Below are 16,139 nucleotides of genomic sequence, written 5' to 3'. Positions count from 1 at the left end.
CATAAGGCAAGTCCTGCGAGATGGCACAGAGACAGCAGCCCACTGCAGCTCCTCTCAGAGCTGTGTAAGCAGCCACGCAAATCCTATGTTTGCAGGCAAAGCCCCACCTAACTGATGAGCAATCCGTGATAGCTAGTTGTCTGCACTAGAAGATGGGGGACTCCCTCCTTCCCACACTGCCCACAAAGGGCAAGTCTGGAGTGCTGACTCCACTGCCAGCTCTCCCTGGGAGCGGGGCAACAGCCTCACCTGTCCTTGGTGGAGGTGGAGTGAGGTGGGAAGAGAAGGTACTGGACGACACACGTGTGCTTCTCCCTGGCGCTGCTGCTCTCACTTGAGCCATCAATCTGGAGGGGAGACACTGCATGAGCCTGAGCAGCAGCAACAGCCCACACCTACCCAGTGCCCCCCTATACAACACAGGCCCATCGCCCAGCTCCACTAGCAGTGGTGGAAAGAGGGAGCCTGTCCCAGCCCCAAGAACTCTTCCAGCACAGCACAGCTCTACCAGCAAAGCAGCTCTCTAACTGCAGATGAAGACACGAAAACACCCAACCCACAGGCTGCTTTACTTCACCGGAGGAGGTGGGTCTCCCAATACATGTCAAGGGGGAATGCAAGAAGCAGATGGGAAATCCCATCACTGGAAGGGGAATCCACCTTAGAAGCAGCCAACGAAGTATTGTGTCCACACTGCAGCACCCAAGCTCACCTGTATGGGCAGCTCCAGCACCATGTTGATAATTCCATCCCCGCTGGACGCAAAGTGGAAACCCTCTGACAGACGGACCCTGGCAACAGAGAGGCAGTCAGACACGGAGGATTTCTCTACCCATACCGCAAGCCTTAAATACAAGAATGACTGTGTCCTTCACCCCGTAACAGCTTCCTTCCCAAGACAGGGAGCTACACACAGAGAATGAGAAGATGTGATACTTTGCACAGACAGCCTGTGTGAAGATCAGCATACGCCAGGCACAGTAACACCTCTTGCCTTTTTGTATGTTTTCCAGGACCCTCCTTTTCTTCAACTGGAGCTGCAGAACTGGGTAAAGTACTGGCCTAAGTAGCTCTAGAGGCTGTGTACAGGATCAAAACCCTCTGCACAGCTGCTTTAACTGTAACCTGTAATACAGCCTCAGATCCGCCCTGCTTTCTCTGCATCCCCAGGACTAGCTGGAGAAAGCATCCCCGTCGAGGTATGCAACTTACTCTGTGAGTGTGGAAAGGAGCTGGGCTACAGCAGTGATGGGCACAGCCGGTGCCAGCCCTGACTGGACGCTCCAGATCCAACGCTGGTGATAGAAGTAGCGGGACAGGGAGGCCAGGGTGGAAGAGGCAGTACGATTGGCCACCATAGTGAGCGGGCCAGACACTGGGGGATGCTCCAGGTTGAGAATGAAGGGGGCTCGATAGTCAGAAGGCAGCTTCTCATACCTATAAGAAGGCAGAAGTGTGGCTCACTGAGGTGGAAAGAATGCTCTGCTCAGGGCTAGAGCTGTCTGGATCCACAGCACGCTTGCTGGGACCAGGACACAGATCTCCATCAGCAGCACATAGCTAGCCCAGCACAGGATCCTGCTCAGACAGCAGTAACTAAATTTACTTCTACATCATACTAGTTAGGAGTAACCAATCCGCCTGCCCAGCAAGGCGCCCTACTGTAAGTCAGCCATCTCAGACTACAGCTGCCATTCCCAGCCATGCAACCCAAGCCCACCCCACCAAGCAGCAGCTTCATAACACTCATCCTGCACCTGGCAGCACCATCCATGGACCCTCCTCTCTCCCACTTCCCAGGGCAAGGAGGCTGTGCTCACAACCTGGATCTCCATCCCTACCTGATGAGTAGCTTCTCCAAAGGTTTGTGCAGCACAACAAGGCAGGGTCTATCTGAGAGGGCTGACTGGGCCCCAGCCACAGGTGGAGACTTGGAGGGAGAACTACTGCCAAACATTTTCCTCTTTGCTTTTGGAGTTGCCTCCTTGCTCTGGACCCTGTGGGGAAAGCGCAGCTGCAAGATTCGGTCCCGTAACTCCTCCACTATCTGTCATGGCAAAAGCAAAAGGTAAACATGACATAAGCTACTCAAAATAAGCTTCCAGAACTCTTCAGAGCCTGACTAAAAGGAATGGAACACTCCCTGAATATACAGATAAGCAGGAGTTAAAGGTCATTTTATTTCTGAGGCACTAGCAAGACCAAGATCAAAATGACACAAGGCTCTTACGTCTGCATTTTAACAACTACAAATATTTTTAAAAGCAAGAGAAAGGTCCCAAAAACCCAAAGATGATTTCAAGGCTGAAGAAACTCCGTTCCATAACTCTGATGAAAAACAAATTAATAGCAGGTCAGCTCCTCCACAGAAGCAGTCTGAGTACCCACCCTCACTCCTCTCCTCGTGAGCCTACATTAAATGTAAGCTAGTACATACAAGACAAAGCCAGACTATTCCCACAGTTGATGTGTTCCGCCAGTATCAGGTTCATGTGTCAAACCTCTATGGCAAAAGGTTTCAAGAGCTTAGGTTATTTTTTTTCCACGATACTTTCAAAATGACTTCCTGATCACTCTTTTTAGCTTTTAGAAGCTCTGAATCTGGTTATACTCACACCAGCATCTGAGCCCCACAATGCCCCAGTGTTTTCTTCGAAACTTCCATGGTTAGGTTTCTTTTCATGATCTTTGTTCAACTCTTTTTAACTTCCATTACCATTGTAGGCAAAGACGAGAACAGCAGCTCTCTATCTCCCTCCTCACACTAATTATTTCAGCAACTTTCCCCATCATTATTATGTCCTTTACAAGGAAAGGAGTGTCCCCAGACCCAAACATTAAACAGAGCTCTTTTCTGAACTACGATGCCACTTGGGTCCCCTTTCCAGTTTCATACTGGTAACAGAATTGCTGATGGAGTTTAAGCTCTCAAATCAAAGGTGCACTATTTTCCAGTTATCAATACTAGCTTCCAGCCACCATCGTGCTGCTTATGTGTCCACAAAGCACATAGGTTGAAAGATCAGAGAAAACCAAATAGCTTTGTGCCACCTGCAGATTTTCCCAGCTCACTACCTGCTACCTACCTGCAGGTGAGTTCCCTACCCTTTGACTAGCAAAAAGATTAGGAAAACCACAAACAAACAGCTTCTGCTTTGATGAGAACAGAACACTTTTTAAAGTTTCCTTGCCTTGTTTTCTAAGACATTTTCTGTTTTATGACACCCCATTCCTACTCCAGTTCTACAGTTGCACCCTATATGGAATTTCACCCAAAGACTTCTGCAAGTCAGACTGTAACAGGTGCTTTCCTTCCCTTAAACACTAGAAATGTGAACAGCTCAACACAAAAAAACCCTTCTTCCTAAACAAGGCAGGTTAAGTTCTGCTGCCATCCTCCTCAGCGGGTAGCTAATTACACCTATGGTAGGTAAAAAAAAAAAAAAAAGCCTGTGCATGATACAATTTATGATCTACACACAGCTCCTGGTACAACTACCTGGAGCTTGCCCAGAGGTGCAGGGTAAGTTGTCATCTCACACCTTCATCATGAAGTATTAACTTACACCTGCCAGAGGGGAGTCCTTCGTAAAACCTGTCACTTGGCATTACCTGCCCAAACCTCGGCCCAGCAATCAGTGCCCAAAGCCTGGATCCCTCAAAGACATGAAAGAGCAGATCCTCCAGAGTGCCAGAGTATTTAGTGTTATCTGGCTTCATTATCTCAGAAAGAGATGGTCCCTCCCATGTTTGTCAGCTTCTCCTCAGACTGATCTAACACTAAAGCTAAGTGAGACGAGTCAAAGATTTCTTTCATGAAGACAAAAGATCAAGGTTTAATGATAAACCTCTTGTTTATAACAAAAGGTTCACACAGCTTAATCACGGGACATCTTTCTCATGCTTACTGTCTCACCTAGGAAGACTTAGACTTGTCTCAGCCATTAGAGCTGAAGAAAGGGTCCACACAGTAATCCCACCTTCTGCATCTAAGGCAGCCCATATCTTTTGATACAAAGAGGTTATTAGAAGTCTATCAAGCAGACTTGCATCTCTTCAAAACATTTTCTGGGTATTACATTTTTTTCCTCTCCCTGTACTGCTCATGCAGGGCATTGCTCGCATTTTAACTCCTCCTTGTCCAAATGATACGATACATACACACACAATTCACCACCTACTGAAGCAGATAGTCTAGGGAGCATGTAGTACCTCCATCACAGAGGCCTTTACAGATGAGTCAGACAAGTATCTGCTGTTCCTGACAGACAGTATTGATTGTGCTTTGGTCACAAGGATAGACTAGATAACCTTTGAGTCATTTCAGGCCTCACAGTTGAATTATGCAGTAGGGAAAACATTCATGTGACCAACCATTCAATTGATCTTTGAGTCTTTGGGTTTAGGTCTTTCACAGACTGAACACAGAAAGCTTTGTCCAAACTGTCCCTTTCTATTACAGTAAATTCACACCCATCTAAGCCTTAATACAGTTAGTTATTAGAGGATACCTGCCCACAGTGTCACCTGTGATCTACCCACCACTTCAACATCCAGAACTTCTTGTCCTGCTCCTACCCCAGGAAGCAGCCAGCCAGCTCTCACCTTGTTCCTGGCCTGTGCAGGTGTGCCAATGGGGAACCCCAGCCGGAGAACCATGCAGGGAGCCTTGGAGATGATCCGCACCACATAAAACGAGGAAGGTGTGGGATCCTCAGAGCTATGAAAGAGGGATTAAGACTGGGCTGAAATAGCATAGACCTTTGCTTCTCTGTCATGTCAGACTAAGCAGAGGCCGGCTCCACAGAGCTCAACAGTCCACACAACTTGGCAGCAACACATGTCAGTTCTAGTATGCAGAAACCCCCCAGACAGCTTCCCTCTCCCTCTGGGCTGTGCCCGGCACACAGTGGCAGCAGCTCAGAACACACAGGGTTTCACAACCACCCGGCTTGCTCTTATCCTCTCCTCTAGACATCTGCTTCTGGCCCATCACAGTGTACTGGTCTAACTGGATCTGTGGTCTGGCCATATGCCTGATTCCCCGCATAGGACTACTTCAGAGCCACTCACCTGTGTATCAGTTTGACGTAGGAGTATCCCTCCACCAGCACAAAGCTGCTCCAGTCCCGCAGCAAGGAGGTGAGGGCCGAGTGAGAGATGCGGCACTGGATCGTGCTGTAGCGCCCGTTGTTGCCTGGCGTATGCAGGTGCTTGGGCACGGGCCTGCCGAGTGTGGCAGAAAGTAATTTTAAAACCAGTTTCTCTTCTTCCCAGAGTTTGCTACCATTCCAACTCATTCTGACTGGTACATCAGCCTTCTTCCTCCACAGCAGCCGATATTCAAGTGCCTTGCCTGCCTGCGGCTGTCGGTGAGAGCCACTCTCCCCAAGTGCACACAGATCCTGCTCTCCACCTTGCATCATTTCTATCTCTCTCCATGCAATTAATGGCTATTATTTGCCTAACTCTGCAACCAGGAGCAGTCTCAGGAAAGCAATGCTTTTGGGGAAGATGTTTTCCAGGAGCAAATAAAAAGTGTGGGATAGTTCCAACTGGATGGTCCACACCCCCTGCAATCAGGAAATCCAAACTCAAGAGGGACTTGAGAAACAATTTATGCTCCTGAGAACAGCCCCACCTCTTGACAAAAATGTTTTCCCAACCCACAGACCCTCTCAGATAAATGAGCCTTCACCATCCACCAGGTCCCACCAGCAAGGACCTCCTTCCCTTGGCCACGGACACCCACAAGACAGCTGCAACTGGACTGAACTGGACGCCCTGCTTCCCCAGGCTGGCCCACACTGTGCACGCCAGCTCAGCCCTGCCAGTTACATACGTGTCATGCTCCAGAAGGAGGACAATACGATGCATGTGCAGCCACCTCTGCCAGAAGTTGGCATCCATGGAAAGGATAGGCTTCCAGTAGGAGGCAAACTGAGAATGGCTTGAGTCAGACCCACTGTGCTGCAGGGACAACACCTGAGAAAACGACAGGTCAATATTCCGCAAGAAACTGGCTGGTTCCACGCAGAGAGAGCAGGAATTTCTCCAGTGGCTGAGCTGTGTAGGCCTAGAAGGCTAGCCACGTCCCTGGCTTTCTTTAACTGCCTCTCAGCAGAATAACTAAGTGTGTTCACATTGAAACAGGCAGTACAATGTATGAAAAAATAAATTAGGTTCCTGAAATGTCAAGTTAATTAGGAATTTAACTACTTAGCATCACGTAAATCAACCACAGAAAAGATGGCATATGTAATGGTGTGCTTTCTGATTGAGAGAGGGATATATGGCTTGTGTCAGCAGAACAATTAACAGTGAGATAACTCATCTGAGAGTGCTCATGCAAATAGGGTACCAGCAACGGGTGGCATTGGGCAACTCTAACATGTTTGTATGGTAACACTATGATTTCACCAACTATAGCAACTCTGCTGACACAGAAATAAAGTGGTGTTTAGCCATAAGATGGGATGCTTCAGATATACTGTGGGATACATAAACCTACATAGTGAAAATTGGGTAGGCAAACCTAGAGAAGAGCTTAAGCAATAAAATTAAAGGCATAGTTCTCTTAAAGCTCCCCTAGCTTTGATATCTGCTAGTCATCTTCTACCAGTGCCAAGAACACTGCTAGCTGGGAGCAGATAATATGTTAGCACTTCTACTCAGTGAGCTTCAGCGAGTTTGAATGTTGCACTGCAAACTATTAGCTCATATTTTGTTTAGCTTCTGCTGAGCAGATGAAAAGTATCTCTCTTGCACTTTCCACACGAGTGCTCGGAGCAATGAGCCTACTAAACAATAACTATTCAGCACATCCCATATCTTCACCTGACAGCGCTGAGCTATATCACCAGGGTACAAGACTGCCAGCAGCAACTCCACACGTGAGGTATCCACTGAGAGAGCATGGCAAAAATAAGTGTGTCAGCCTCCCCATCAGTCTTTCACATCACATCACTACAGGAGAAGGCTTCACAGCACATTTAGGAGACTTGCTGTGGAGCTTAGAGGTGTAGCTGCAGCAATAAAGACATAGGGTGATGTCTCAGAGGGGAAGAAGGATGGGATGTTCACAGGCATGACAAAGAACAGGAGATGAAGCCTGAGAGTTACAGATGATCTTAACTGCCTGTTGGGACTCAGTATCCCCTGGTGCAAGACAGAACAGGCAGGACAGACAACCTATCCCACAGTAAAACAGTGGAGAGAAAGAACATACCGGAGTGGTAGAGCCTGGGGGGATGTAGAAGAGGGGCACTCCGTTCTTGGTGCTCTCAGGAATGGTGAAGTGTTCTGGGACTGTGTCAAAAGACTGCAAATGAACCAACATCTGATCTGTCTGGTTGATGCTGAAAAAAAGAAGAGGCAGTTAGCCACAAAAGCCCACGCTCTCCCCCTTGCTGACCCAGTCAGCTCAGTCCCTGCACACAAAGCCCTCCCTATATACTGGGAGCCTATCTACACCAACATAGCCTTCTAGGGCAATGATGGGATTCAACACCTGATTGCAAACAGCATCTTAAGGGAGTTAAAGTGTAACACCCTAACATATAAGGAGAATGATCAGTTAGGAATGAAGTGCTAGAAAAGGAATCTGCCAAATATTAGGGAGTAACGGTCACCTTGGCCAGGAAATGGTTATAACCCACAGGACCTTCAGGCCTAGAGACATGAGGTGCTGCTCCTAGCACACCACCTCCATGGGATGGCAGTCAGAGTTAAGGTTTCCATCACAGGATCAGGACTCAGGTGCAGCAATACATTCACCATGAAGCAATCTCATAGACTAGGTCACAGGCCAGTTTGAGTCTTTCCCTTGGCTAGATGGCAAGCTTGTCACTAGACATGCCTCTTCCTCAGAGCACATTCCTTTGGGGCCCTGGGTTGGGATGGCCACCTATATAACCCATGCCCCAGCCTGCCAAGGAAGGAATTTCTTTGTTATATCAGACACTGGGCACTGTTGAGGATAGTCCAGCTCACCTCTGCAACGTGTTCCAGAAGCGCCGGATGACCGTAGTGCGGTACAGACTGGTGATAGGCTTCCTCATGGTGCAACTGATGTCATGCAAGATATCATAGCTTCCCTCCATTGTCACCTCCACCCACGTGCTGCGCTTGGATGGGTCCAGGGGCCAGGGTGTCACAGCTAAGTACTCTATCCTCATGTTATGCTTCCAAAGCAGCACTAGTTTCACCTCCAGCTGAGATCCACCTGCATGGGAGCAGAAGAATAAGTTCAAGTGTCTGTTTGGTACAGATCTGAGCTTTCTCTCTGACCAGGGACTCCCAAGTACTGTGAGACTGTTTGATCACTATCAGTAGGATAAAGTAATCAAACAACTATTTGCTCTAGCTGAAGTCATTCTCACTCCTCCCCAACAGAGGGAGGCGTTGCTTACACAGTAGCATTTGGTGAACAATTCTTTAAGTGTACATGTAGTATCTACACTAGAGAAGGCAACTGAAACTCAGAGGAGGTGCTGACATTTGCAATGGGCTCTCTTCTTCACAGATTCATCTCTGTCTCCAAGAAAACTGTTGCTTTGCACAGATGAGCAGGCTCTTTAAGCTATAAAGTTTTTTTGTTTGCACTCTGCAAAATTAAACTATCCCATTCCAGAAACATGGACACTTGGACATGATGGGCCCCGATCACAAACAACCTGAAAGGTGAGGTCCAGTTCTTGAATTAAATTCCACGTTCTTCCTGCACAGACAGTATTTTGTGCAATCTAGAACTTCACGCATCAAAAGCTTCTCACCATGTTTACTCTCTTCTCCTCCCAAAGTTAAGAAGTTAAGAAGGAATATTCACCCATTCTTCAAACTGTACATTTTTACATTTTTCTTTAAGCGGGCCATTGCATCTCTAGCAAGATTGACACAAACACGACAGCAAGCCTCACTGAGCCGGAAGAGCAGAAAACTGTCACACTCCTGCTGACTGTGCATGTGTATTTGTACCAAAACAACCCAGGGAAACACATGACTTTCTGTAACAGTGCCACTCTGCTGTTTCAACTGCTCAATCATCTATTCTGATGTCCAGCCCGCTCTATAGTTTGCCAGACTTGCAGCATTTGTGAGATAAGTGATTGGATGTGCTGGAAACCATCCGAACAGGTCATCAGCCTGGATCCTGTGCTTCCTGCAGAGTTGCATTTGCTGCTGTCATAGGCACATCATGCCATCCCCTTCACAGGCTGACTGCACTCCATTTTAAAGCCATCTTGCTTTTTGCTCCCATGGTCCCTGCTGGGAGGCTCCCTCAGACTACTCTTCCCCATCAATGTTTAGACGAAACCTTCCAGAGTACATGCCAAATTCATGCTTTGTTGTTCTTTTGATTAAATTTTTTTTCTGATAAGCTTCATTTCCATAACATTGACAAGGAGCGTGCACCAGCAGAAGAAATCCTTGCCTAGTTTCAGCTGCTACAGGTTAAATCAAGCCATGGTCATCAGCCTATGATGGAATATCCATTCCCCTTAACAGACCCAGACCTTCCTGCACCTCAAGAATTCATCTTCCCTGAATAAAGATGATAAAATGTAAACTATATTTCACCTGTCTTTCATCTGAGGGATTACTAGGATATTATTTAAGGTAAATAATATATTCCACAATGGGTGTTTTGCATTACTATAAATGCATTTGCCAGGGTTGTACCATCTGTTGTTTCCATATGAAGATTGTCTAGTTTATCAGAGGCTAAACAAGAATTTATAAATTTGTCTCTTTCCATTTCATACTGTCACCTCACTCTTACTGCTTTAGTGCTCATCCACTGCTTTCTGCAGAATATTTTGGTTCTCATAATAAAGCCTTTCTACTTCATCAACAGCAAACATAAGTAAATTCCTACATTTTTTGCCTACACCATTGATAAAAATATTTCTCTCTTCCACCTGTGTTTTCATTAGTCATCCTGGCTTCCCTCCTACAATCCAACACATGCAAAACTAAAAACATAGGCAAAATATTTGCTTAGTTTAAAGTCATACCTAGATGAATCTTTAGCTTGTTCTTACTTCAAAGTGATCTATTTCTAGTTTTTTACTTTACAGCTAATAAAAGTTGTTGCTGCTTCGATTTCTTTCATGAAGTCCAGCTCTGTTTTTTAAAAAACTCACTTTGTCTTCCCAATACCTGACACTGAGAACAAGCATTCTCACTGGCCAGCTCATACCAGGCCATTTTTGGTGCTAGACTGATTCACAGAAGAAGATGAGGTTTTAAAAAAAATATCCTCCAGGCTCTCCTCAACACACAGCAACACAAAATGACCAGTAAGAATATTTTTTTGTTGTTGCTACAGAGGGCAATCCTCTGACGTTGTCCCAGAAAGAAACAGGAGAGGAGCTGAGCTCTATTATACACCATGGTCCCACAGCTTCTCAGACACAGCTTCTCTCCCTTCCATACCTTCCAATCCTCCCCTTTCGCAAGCACTTCTGCATTCCTAACTAACCATAGTAGCCTTCTAAATGCCTAAATATCTAAAATCAAATAGCAAGGGTAACTTGAACACTTATAAATATCACAAACAACCTCTCCAGGCAACTCTGAGCACTAAGCTAGCTATTTATTCTATTTTGCCTTTGGCAAAGTGAAGCAGAAAAGCCACAGTGTCAAAGTCCACAACTGCACTCTTGCCTCTTGCTTCACAGCCAGCTGGCTCCTTAACAGCCTTTAGTTTGCAAGTTTTGGCAAAAGCTTTTGGCAATCCAGGTTAATTAACTGTTCTTTGTTATACACTTCTCTACAGAATGGCCCAGAGAGCCCTGATTAGCCAAACACGCTTTTCCTTAGCAGAGGCAGTACTGAATGTCTAAATGTCTTGATCTTCTGTAAACTCTGCTTTAAGACATCAATTCAACATTTTTTCTGATCACAGCCAGCAACTCTTCAGAGCATTCAGCCTTTCTAAAGTATAAGTAACATTATCTACTACTATTCTGAAGGCTGGCATAGAAGTACACACTGTATTTTTGATAGCTGTGACATTTCATTTTTAAATTCTCTCTAAATAAACTTCAAAAGTATTTCTGGCTCAGGGAGCCCCTGAACTGCAAAGAGCTAGGGACTCCTCAAAGGGAAGAAAAAAGGAAAGGAGAAAGGAGATACCGTGTACCTTTACCCTATTTTTACTCCTCCCTGTGCACCTGCCCATAGCTATTCACCACAGAAGGTAACTCTGATCCAATGCAGCTGCTCTCCTGTTCTCTGCTCTTGTGAAAACAGAAGACCAATCCTTTCAGCATTCCAAGGGCTAAAGGGTGGCAGGAAGGTACCTAGAGAAAAGTGCAGGGAGCATGGTGAACACGTGGTGAGATTTCCAATACATTCCTCCAGAGTACAGGAATTTGCTGCTTTATGATATCCTGAGTCAGATGTTGTAGCTACACCTTTGTGCAAAAAGGTGCAGCATGAAGTTGCCTGAATGCTTTCTGAATGATTCACACCTGTTATCTCTTCCAGCATTTCTATATAGCACTTCACAGTCACCAAGAGCACTTCACCATTGCTGCCAGATTACAGAAAGGCTCTTTATCCAGCAGTGTCCATGCTGTAAGTGAAATGGTGCATGGAAGAATAAAAGAGACAATACTGAGCACAGCTTGGACAGGAACTGACTTGTCAGGCTGTTTCATAGACATTCCTAGACAAGGAGAGTGCAATGGATCTAATCTGCCTGGATTGAAGGGAAAAATCTCATGCCACATCTACAGCAGATTAGTGAAAGCAATCTGCAGACATTGCTAGAAGAGCTGTCTCAGTGGGAAACCTTAGCAGAGTCTTACTTTTAATAGAAAATGCTTGAAATAAAAAATTAAGGATATTCCTGGAAAACCAACTTCAGAAATTACACCACCTAATATGATTTTTAGGTAGGTTGTTGACAAAGCTGGTTTAGATCCATTCAGTTTTTAAGAAGCATCAAGCCAAAAGAACTGCAACTCCCAGTCATCACACAAGGACAGTGAGCTGAACTGAATGAGATGATCTTGAGTACTATTATGTGAAGAACAGCACATTTAGGGACTACTAAACAAACAAACAAAAACCAGTAAAACACCCCTAAGGACTCATCAGCTGGAAGCAAAGGTGAATGAAAGATGCAGGGATTTCTGCACTAACAATGCAATGCAAACCATGGAGAAACCTCACATGATTCCTGGTCTATCAGATATGGCATTTTACTTCAGAAGCAGGGAAGTATTAGCATTACTGAACAAGGCACTGATAAAACCACATTTACAACACCCTTATCAATTGTTTCAAGAAATACGAGACCAAACTGTGCAAAGTGAACAACTGACAAGGAAGAAAAAAGTCCTGTTAAAATGGATAAACAGAACAGAAAGACTGCCCTTACAAAGGAGGCCGAAACATTGGCTTACTTAACCTGAAAAAAGGGACATTACAAGGAGAAAGGCATTGTTCTTAGATACATTTGTGCAATGTCAGAGAAGGATAAACTTAAGGATAATAAAGTCACATAGGTCTCATTTGGTCTGGGTGAGTTTAGAAAGGAAGCTAGAGAAAGAACAGTGAAGCTCTGGGACAATCTTCCAAGCAGAGCACTGGCAGAAGGTATTTATGTGGGTTTAAGGCAGACCACAGTTAATCACAGAAAACATCATACATCAAATTTGGAATGATTTTGGAGTTATATCACAGACTTTGATGTTCTGATATAAACCACATTCTGTATACTAATATCCCAAAAAGATGAGTGAAAACACTGGATCACCACATGTTGTACACATTTAGTCTGTGTTTGAAGAATCCCATCCTCCAGGCTTTCTGCCAGTTATTGTAATGGTCAACAATAATTTCTTCTCTTGCTTGTAATTTGTAACTTACACTTTGATTTTTTCACCTCCCCTTCAGTTAAAGCACTACTAGTCACAACTGTAGATGGAAAGCAGGATTTACAGGCACTCCTTGGGATACTCACAGCCCTCAACGTCCCTAGTCACCAGCTAGTTTTTGCTCTCCAGGTGCCACTATCTCTAGTGAGTCAGATGAGACAACAAGACAACTGAATGGTTTCATGCTCTTCTAGTAGTGGTCACAGTCCTGACTGATCTGGCATTTTCACCTGACAATATCCTTGCTTCCCCCAATTTCTTCCTTTGGAAGACTGCAGTTTGCAGGTATCAAATCTGTTGTACCAAAGGGCTCAACTTTGTGTTACTATTTTGGAGTACATCTAGCAAAGGACTAAAAATGGAAAAGAGAAAAAGGAGAAATACAGAGGACAGCCCAGAAAGCTCTGCAAAACCCCAAATTCTGTCATTAATTTCCCTGCAATTGTGGGGACTCATTTCCAAGATACAGAGGGTCACAGTCTGTCTGTCCCTCCCCAAGCACTTCCAGCCACAGAGGATGAGCATGGCAAGTGCACAACTGCCCAGTAATACTGGACAGTCCTGCATCAGGACTCACGAAAACAAACTTAAGAGTTTGAAGAAAATGGCTCCTTCCTCCACAATACCAGCCACTCTGCTGAGATGGCAGACCTTGCACTTTAAACTCTTTGAGAACAGAGTCTTATCTGAGCCTCCAGCCCTCAGTGCAGCACAGTCACCTTTCGTGATGTTGACCTCACGGATGCTGTAGCCCTCGCGCAGCCGGACAGAGACAATGCTCACGAGGTCAGCATGCACCTCCTTCTCCGTGTGCTTCTTCCTCCTCATCGCCAGAGCTGGGTTGCTGCTTGCAGACACCAGGTGCTCGTTGAATAGTCTGTGCTGGGACACTGCAAATGGCAGAGATGAGGTTTGTGAAGCAGCAACTCCCCTGCTCCTCATCCTACAGCAAAAGCTTTCCCAAAGTGCCTTACAAAAGCTGCCAGGAACACCCGCTGGCCTGAAGAACAGTACATCCTTCAGGCACCACTTACACCCACTCCTGATTCTGCAACACAGCAAACAGATCCACTAGCATGGCCAAGAGGCCTGGGCGATGGGTAGGGTAGGGTGCCAGGCTCTGTTTCTTCTCGGACAGCCTTTGTGACAAGGCAGAGAGTTACACATTTAGCCCAGACTGGCAGAATCTGCACAGCTGTTACAACAGTTGCACAGCATTTGGGCTTTACCCCTTTCCCTGGAAAACCCTGAATTCCCAGGTGCTTTCTAAAAGGTATCAGGATGTGGAAGCCTTGAGTTTAAAACACTAACACCTGAACTTTTTAAGATTCAACATTCCCAAGTCCCAGGCCAGCTCTCTTCAGACTTGTCACAGTATGTGGCTTCTGCTGCCAAGTCACAGAAAGCACAGATGGCACCAGCATATCGCCAGGGCATGAAAGGGTGTTTCCATGTTCTGGTAACTAATCTCTCCTGGCATACTCTCAGTCACTAACATTCACAAAATAAGAACAACCCAGAGAGACAGTTGGGATGGTTCTCAGGGGTCTAGTTTTTCAAACCAAACTGCCATCTGCAAGACTGATTAGGACAAGCTCTCCAGAACGTCCCCATCTGTGAGCCAGCCAGTGTGCTAGAAAGGTCAGACAAGAGCTCCTCACCCCCTCCAAGTTCCAGCATAGCAGACCTAACTGCAGTTTGCTGAGTGAAGTCCAAAGAAAGGGGAACGGTGCAAAATGGGACATGAGTTTTCCCTGATCCACCCAATTCCTGGAACCAAGGGGGGAGTCACAGATGAGGCTGCATGGCCCAGTAGTGCCCAGAGTCTACAGAAGGCACCGCCCAGAGAGGACATGGGAGAGTATTAGCATAACAAAGCCTGGGGGAGTCACCCCAAAGAGAGGTGCTGTAAGACATCTGTCTGTTGGAAGAAGGGCATGCACATTCCTCACCGCAGTAGTATTCTGGATTCAGGGACTCCCCAGTACGCAGAAAGGAGTATAGCAGAAATGCTTTGTGATACACATTCAGATCCAGGCTCAGGGGATCCAGCTCGGGGCACGTAGAAAGGTAAGCACCAAAAGTGGCCATGGCAATGAATTTCATCAGTTCCACATTAGGAACGTGGCCAAAGCTGCAGTCATACGAGTAGACACCGCCCACCTATGGGATGGATAAAGAAAATACCTGTGAGTACAGCAGTGCTGAGAACAAGGCAGAGGAGCAGTAAAGGCCTCAAACAGGCAGAGAAGTCCCCTCTTCCCCTCTAGAGGTGAACACCACTGACAGCAACCCACCTTCCTCCCTGTGGCAGGCAGCAGCCCCCTGCTAACAGCACACATACCTGTACAAAGGAGCAAGCCACTGTGCCACTGCGGAGCTGGTTGAGTAAAGTCTCGCACACAGCCACATCAGGGACACTAGTCACACCATCCGTAATTATTATTATACCTGTAAACAAGGCAGTACCTTAGTGCATCCTCCATCTCAACCAGCTACCACTCTCCCAGTATATCCACCAGAGATAAAATTCAGTCAGGGCAAAAGTAGAAAGGAAAATCCTGACGTTGGTTTAGAGCTCACAAGGTGTCCTGGAGCCAGCAGACCTCCCAACTAGGTACAGCAAAGCACTCAGGCAGAGCACAGCTCTGCACACCCTGGGCTGACCCGAGCCATAGTCACAGCTGTGTTTCCTCACAAACTCCATAATGCTGACACATGGCACAGTGCTGTTGTGCCCATTCCCACCACCACAATTTGCCCAGAGTGCAGAGCAAAAGCTGCTGTTGAAATTTCATCCCTACCAGAAGGGTCCATGCATCAGCCCTTATAAAATTAATCTCAGCCTAAGGCAGGAGGAATCCCAATACTTTGCAAACAACTGAGCAAACTTCAACCCAGAGGACAAAGCCAACCTGCACTGGAGTTGGAGGGCAGCAGCTGCAGTGCTAGGATCCCTTGCCGGACCATGCTGACAAGGCCAACATCAGCAGTGACAACAGACACGCTGGGCTTCCTCCCAGATGACTCCTGCATGTCACCAGTACTCTCTTGGCTCAGGGGTGACAAATCCACCTGGAAAAGTAAAAAACAAAAACAAAAAACACACACACAAGGCCACATGGGGCAGAATTCAGCCTAGCTCTAGCTCTCACTCTCCCAAACAGCCTTCAGTTTAGCAGCCCCATGGTACCACAGCCCTGGAGCACTTCAGCAGACTCCACTTTTATCTTTAATTTCCAGGTGGTC

At 46.3% G+C, this 16,139-nt stretch overlaps 1 protein-coding gene across 10 annotated transcripts in view; it reads right to left on the bottom strand.

The window, feature by feature from the left end:
• The window catches only part of SZT2 (SZT2 subunit of KICSTOR complex), a 59,377-nt gene that overhangs the window by 38,097 nt on the left and 5,141 nt on the right, over positions 1-16,139 (bottom strand). For all 10 annotated transcript variants that reach the window (XM_042806026.1, XM_042806030.1, XM_042806064.1 and 7 more), the window contains exons 6-18: positions 15,806-15,965; positions 15,235-15,341; positions 14,843-15,053; positions 13,610-13,780; positions 7,993-8,224; positions 7,229-7,358; positions 5,843-5,985; positions 5,074-5,226; positions 4,606-4,720; positions 1,842-2,047; positions 1,213-1,437; positions 713-791; positions 250-347 (exon numbers count right to left, since the gene is read on the bottom strand). In XM_042806026.1, coding sequence (XP_042661960.1) covers positions 250-347; positions 713-791; positions 1,213-1,437; positions 1,842-2,047; positions 4,606-4,720; positions 5,074-5,226; positions 5,843-5,985; positions 7,229-7,358; positions 7,993-8,224; positions 13,610-13,780; positions 14,843-15,053; positions 15,235-15,341; positions 15,806-15,965 — 2,030 coding nt within the window. The remainder of the gene's footprint in view (positions 1-249; positions 348-712; positions 792-1,212; positions 1,438-1,841; positions 2,048-4,605; positions 4,721-5,073; positions 5,227-5,842; positions 5,986-7,228; positions 7,359-7,992; positions 8,225-13,609; positions 13,781-14,842; positions 15,054-15,234; positions 15,342-15,805; positions 15,966-16,139) is intronic.

The sequence above is a fragment of the Tyto alba genome, unplaced genomic scaffold (assembly GCF_018691265.1).
Source record: "Tyto alba isolate M040663 unplaced genomic scaffold, T.alba_DEE_v4.0 Super-Scaffold_1000006, whole genome shotgun sequence".
Taxonomy (NCBI): Eukaryota; Metazoa; Chordata; class Aves; order Strigiformes; family Tytonidae; genus Tyto; species Tyto alba.
This window is presented reverse-complemented; position numbering and strand designations above follow the sequence as displayed.